We start from the raw sequence: 6,466 nt of genomic DNA on the forward strand, positions 1-6,466 counted from the left end.
CTATATTTATCGTGAGCTCATGTAGTGTCCGGCACTATTGTATATTCACGATTATACATATTTTAACTGACAGTATAGCTCGATATTTAGCTAAAAATTAGCTTCAATTATAATTCTGTAGTATTTAGTTTCTACCCGGTGGTATTTTTACGTGACATCTTAACGTGGTTACCTCACTTCCTTCTCGCGAAAGAGAGAGCGGGGAAATTTGACGGCCCTTCTTTGGCAGAGTGATCAAATTGCTTTGACTTGTTTGTTATTAGAAAAGGAGTATTTGCTTTGGTTTGTTTCCCTCTGTAAAACTTTTGGTTAATGTTGGCCATTTATTGTTGATATAACCTGCCGTCTGACTGACAATGAGGACTTTAGAGGAGGTGCAGGCCACTCTGCAGATCGCCAAACTCAAAGAGGAGGACTTACAGAAAACTATCCACTGTCTGTCCTTTGGGCCAAACGTTTCATCTGCGGACTACTGCCTGATGGAGCTCGACGACACACTCTGCAAACACATCGAGGCTGGCCAAAGGTAAAGCTGATTGTAGTGAAAATTCCCGTGAAGAGACTGACAGCAAAGAAAATGTTCCTCTGCTAGTTTGGGGAACAAGTCAACAACCTTTCAAAGTTATTGTGGATTTAGGTTTTAATGATTGATTAGTGAAAGTGTAGGAACTACAATTTTCTGCTTCAGAAAATCAGAGCTGAAGTGCAGGGTGGACGTGCATGTAGCTATATGTAAATATAAACTAATTGACCACTTTTTTTAGGTATACCTGTTCAACTGCACATATAATGCAAATATCTATTCATAGCAGTAGCTCAGTGCATTTAGGGATGTAGACATGGTCAAGATAACCTCCTGAAGTTCAAATTGAGTTTTAGAATGGGGAAGAAGGGTGGTTTAAGTGACTTTGAACATTGGTTGTTGGTGCCAGACAGGTTGGTCTGAGTATTTCAGAAACCGCTGATCTACTGGGATTTAAATAGAGTGGCCTGAAGAGAGATAATATCCAACGAGTGGCTGTTTTTCTGGGAGAAAATCCCTTGTTAATGTCAGGGAACAAAGGAGAATGACCACTTAAAGCTAGCAGGAAGGCAACAGTAACTCAAATATCCACTTGTTGTAGCCACGGTCTGAAAAAGAGCATCTCTGAATGCACAACAGGTCAAACACCGAAGCAGATGGAGTACAGCAGCAGAACACCACACCAGGTGTCACCCCTGTCAGCTAAGAACAGGAAACTGAGGCTACACTTTGCACAGACCGGTCAAAATTGGACGACAGAGTTGAAAAACATTGCCTGGTCTGAATACTCTCAATTTCTGCTGTCACATTCAGATGGTAGGGTCAGTATTTGTCATGAAAACAGTTCAGACTTGTGGTGGTTTTGTAAGACAGGGAGAGATATTTTCTTGACACACGTTAGTGCTAAAGGACCATCGTTTAAAAGCCACAGCCTACCTGAATATTGTGGCTATCGATCCTTTCGTGATCAGTGTACACATCTCGTGATGGCTGCTTCCAACAGGATAACATACAAAAACTCAAATCATCTCAAACTGGTTCCTTGTATCCACAGTCACCACATCTCCACCCAGTAGAGCACCTTTGGGATGTGGTGAAACAGGGGGGTTGTTATTATGGATGTGCAGCTGACGAATCTGCAGCAACTGTATGATGCCAACATGGACAAAGAAATGTTTCCAGCAACTTGTTTAATCTAGTCCATGAAGATTAAAGGCAAACGGGTCCAGCTAGGCAAACTTGAAAGTTAAGTTTACCTGGTAATAACTAATAACTAACTTTTTTTCCTCTTTGCCAGTCTAGTGATTCGGGGCGATAAAGACGAACATGCAGTGGTTTGTAGCGATGACAAGACCTACAGTCTAAAAATAGCTGACACATCCAACCTGCTGCTGTTTCTTCCTGGATGCAGAACACCAGACCAGCTGACCGACACCGAGGACAGCTCTCATGTTGTGCACGCTCAGGTAGGACGTACACGGGTGTCTTTCTTTGACTGACAAGCACAAACTTATAGTCGGTGCATAACAATAGATTCCTGTTGCAGATATGGGGGTTTTGTAACAGCTACTGGGAACTGAGGAAACAGCGACCAAGACTGAAGAAGCTAAAGAGGCTTTTAATAGAAAATCCTTACGAAGGACCTGCGTTAGGAGGGCAGCAGGAGAATACAGAGAACAGGGTGAATACACCCCGTTAGAGCTTTTCATGTCGATGCTGATGTTGCTGTAGCTGTTAGTAACCAGTTTGCCCTGTTCCCAGTACACAATGCAGAATCTGCTGGAGAGGATTCAGGCCAGTGAAGAGGAGATAAGGACACACTTAGAGACCATCCACGCCTGTCAGATAGATGGTAAACAGTGATGTCATTTTTATTTAACATCATGACAAAACAGATAGCTACCAGCTCTTCAACAAGAGCATCCTTTTTCCTTCCAGGCTACTGGCGCGTTCTGGACTTTGACTATGAGATGAAGCTGCTTGGTCATGTGACTCAGCTGGTGGACTCTGAGTCTTGGGCCTTCAGCAGGGTTCCCCTTCAGACCAGTTTAGATGAGCTGGCCCCACTCGAGCCCAGGTCTGTGATCCTTATCTTCACCTCCAGAGATCAACAAATAGTAACATAAAGATGCAGATGGAGTAAAGTTGCAGTGATTGTTTTTAACATACCCAAGTGACACAGTTTAAGAGGCTATAGTGACTTTCTGAGCTTGTACTTTATGGCTACATAGTGATGTTTCCTTTTCTGTTCACAGAGAGATGATCGAGCACTGTTTGAACTGCTATGGGAAACGCTATACTGAAAATGGTGAAAATTTGACCTTCGCACCACAAAACTAGAAGGATTGCACACAATTCTCAGCTGCTTGGTAATGAAATGTGTTTTGTGTCCTTTATCTATACAGATGAAGTGTTTTATGCACTAAATGAGGACAAAGTCTGTTGGGGTATAGCACTGATGCTGCTGCACAATGCTGTCAAGTTCAACCTGAAGGAGTTTCAGGAGGTCTGGCAGCAGAGCGTCCCAGAGGGCATGAGTACAAGACTGGACCAGCTAAAGGTGAACCTGTACACCTTTTATCCTTTATGATGTATTCAGAGTGAGAAAAGTGTTGGGAGTTAGAATATAAGCTGTGTATTTGGGCATTTTCATTGTTTTTAATTAAGGAAATCCTCACAGGCTTGGCATTCACTTATCCATAGGATTCCCCAGACATATCTTTAGTTTATTGAGTTTTTCTCTGTTTCTCTCTTAAGCCAGTGTGTATCCCGTTGTGTTTGAGAAGCTACTTTCCAGAGTTTAGCTTAGTTTCCTGACTGGTGTTGTCTGTATTGTATATCTTCCAGGGCATTGCCCTGTTGGACCGCACCTCCCGCCCAGAGACCATCTGCCTGCTGCGTGTGGAGGACCTCCCAGAGGACACAATGGAACGCTTTAACCACCTTTTTACACTTCGAGAGAAATGGACAGAGGAGGATATAACACCATACATACAGTTAGTGTTATCCATACAAATTATTAAGGGCTTTAATTAAAGAAACACAAAGAGCTTGTGAGTAACCCGAGTCCCATTTTTTGCTTATTACAATGTGTAACGCTCCATTTCCTCATCCAGAGATCTGTGTGGAGAGAAACAGACCACCGGAGCCCTCCTGACCAAATACGCTCGGTCTTCAATGCAAAATGGGATCAAGGTTTTCAACTCCAGAAGGCCCGTGGCTACGTGAACACCCCCGCTGTAAAGTTATTTTTACTGTTTGAAGATGTATCCATGTGAATCTGTTCATTTCACCCTGTCACTTTTTTGATGCTCTGTGAAAATCTGTTTGCTAAAAATGCCTGTTAGCACGTTTTCAGCTGCTCCTTTTTATCTCATGTGTAAAATCATTGAATAATAAAGTTATCAGAAAAACAAGTTTTTGTTTTCTGTTGACAAACTTAGACCTTTTTTTATTGTCGGCAGGATAATGCAATGTTGGAATTGTCCACAAGGTGGTGCCATATGCGGAGTAATATACAGCTGTCAAAAGTTTATGTCCACTCATCTTGGGGATGAATGTCATGGTAATGATTTCTGGGTTTTAATGATTTCCTTGACGTGTTTCTTTTCCAGAGTGGACTGACTGTACAGAAAACATCATTAATGACTTTCAAAAACAAGAATGTTTGCACAAGTTTGAATTTATTTTGGGTTTTCTTTAATCCACACAGGGTCAGACGTATACATATAGAATAAAATATATATACATACCCCCACTAATATTTTGTTATAAATCCCTTGGCAACCAGTCACTTTTGAGAATTCATCAATACACTTCTGGCATCTTGATCTTTGACCCACGTTCTTGGCAGAATTGGTAGAGTTCATTTAAATCAGTTGGTTTCCCAGCACAGACTCGGCTTCTAAGCATAATCCACAAATTTTGGGTTGAGGCTTTGGGAAGGTCATTCCAAAAGCTTAATGTTAGCCTCCTTATCCTTTCCACAACCAGTTTTGTTTTGTGTTTGGGATCATTATCCTGTTGGAAAATTAACTATATCCAGGTTTTAACCATCCAGCTGTCAATCTGAGGTGAAGTTGAAGAGTAGTCCTCCATAATTTCATGCACTTTGAGAAATGTACCGGTAGCTCTGGTAGGAAAACAGCCCAGAGTATGATGCTACCACCAACATGCTTGACGGGTGGTATGTTCTTAGCTTTGAAAGCCTCACCTTTACTCCTCCAAAGGTACCGCTTGTTGTGGCCACACGGCTCTTTGTATCGACCACAAAACCTTTCTCAAGAACACTTTTGGCTTGTCCATGTGGGCAGCTGCAACTTTCAGTCTTGCTCAAAGACATTTGTTTTGGAGCAGGGGCTTTTTTCTTTGTCGGCACCCTCTCAGTCCAGTAAAACTTACTTCACTGTGGACCGTCACGCTGGTGTTTCAGTAGTTTTCAGTTCATGACAGGGTTGAGCTTTGGTGGTTCCTGGGTTGATCCTGAACATCCAAACCAACCTCCAGTCATTTGAGGGCGACAGTTTGGGTCTTCTTTGAGATCTTGGTGACAAATCTTACATACAGTTCTTTGAAATGCTGATCTTGAAATCTGTAATTGTTTAGAAATGGCTCCAAGAGACTTTCCCAACTTGTGAAAATCTATAATTCTTCTTAGAGATTCCCTGAGTTCCTTGGACTTTCCCAGTATTGGCCAATCCAGTGAGTGCTGTTGATCAAATCCCTTTTATATTGGCAAAGGCAAACCACAAGTTGTGGTCAAGCATGAGCACTAATGAGAAGTTAATAGGCTTTGGCCATGTCAAGTCAAAGGTTGTTGTAGGGTGCTGGTTTAGCTCACTGGATTAATCAGGGAACCCATATGCTGCTACGGCTAGCACAGAGGGCTGGTTGAAATCTGGCCATTTACTGCATGTCTTTCTCCTGTCATAAAGGCTAAAAAGCAAAAAGACAAGTCGTAGCACCACTTATTAAAAGATATAAGTCAGTGTAGAAATAAATGCGAGCCTGTATCTGTACTTTTGACCCTGTGTGGGTTAGAGAAAATCCAGAATAGTTTCAAACTGTTTTTTTAAAGTCATTAAAGATGTATGCACTACAGTCATTCCACCATAGAAAAAGAACAGCTCAAAGAAATGATGAAAAGCCTCAAATTACCATGACATTCATCCCCATGATGAGTGGATGTAAACGTCTGACCACAACTGTACATAAACCAAGCATGCTTTAATAAGTCTGGTTCTCCAAAGTAAACAGATTACATTTGAAATTGATTGTTTTGATTCGCTAGGCTGCCTGATGTCTTCTGGTTGATTCAGACTATCGGATTACTCCAGAAAGGAAATGAATATGTTTCATGTTTGGACAAAAAAGACACATGTTAAGCACAGTGTCATGGTTTACAGATTTGCTTAACAAATGAACGATCAGTTTGATCTTGGATACTTTTGACCGGATCTGATCCTGGGAGGAGACAGAAAACCCTTTGGGATTGTGCCAGGAAGGGCATCCGGCATAAATATCAGTGGAGCTATCTGCTGTGGTAACACCTTGTGAATAAGAGGTCACAAGCAATTGACAAAGCCTTTGCCATTTTCCTTGCAATATTCCAGCTAGCCAATTCATTGGTAAGTAAAATAAAGCAACACTGCTCGCTACATCATGGAATAATGGCGTCCATTCGGGATGAATATTTGAGGATACTGAAATTCAGTTAAGCAGGATAAAATAAATTCAGAAAGCACTGTGCTTTAAATAGGACACGTCAGTGGCACATATGTTTAACTCGAGCATGCAAAACACCCACAGATGCAGACTGTTCCTTCATTACCACAACTGTCTGAATGTGAGTCAGTGTTACTGACACATGAAGATCTCACCAGACACGACACAAAGCTGATAATTTCCGTGTTTCAACACACGCTGAGTTTATCTGGCTGGCTG

The 6,466-nt window shown here is 41.8% G+C and overlaps 1 protein-coding gene across 1 annotated transcript; it reads left to right on the forward strand.

Annotated features, from left to right (window-relative positions):
* The first annotated feature begins 171 nt into the window (after positions 1–171).
* Positions 172–3,939, forward strand: dscc1 (DNA replication and sister chromatid cohesion 1). Its single transcript, XM_040013182.1, has 9 exons — positions 172–526; positions 1,821–1,989; positions 2,070–2,204; positions 2,285–2,375; positions 2,462–2,600; positions 2,779–2,831; positions 2,929–3,083; positions 3,371–3,519; positions 3,640–3,939. The coding sequence occupies exons 1-9, from the start codon at positions 357–359 to the stop codon at positions 3,749–3,751; spliced, it is 1,173 nt and encodes a 390-aa protein (XP_039869116.1). The 5' UTR covers positions 172–356; the 3' UTR covers positions 3,752–3,939.
* The last annotated feature ends 2,527 nt before the right edge of the window (positions 3,940–6,466 follow it).

Source organism: Simochromis diagramma, unplaced genomic scaffold (genome assembly GCF_900408965.1).
Source record: "Simochromis diagramma unplaced genomic scaffold, fSimDia1.1 OVJJ01000618.1, whole genome shotgun sequence".
Taxonomy (NCBI): domain Eukaryota; kingdom Metazoa; phylum Chordata; class Actinopteri; order Cichliformes; family Cichlidae; genus Simochromis; species Simochromis diagramma.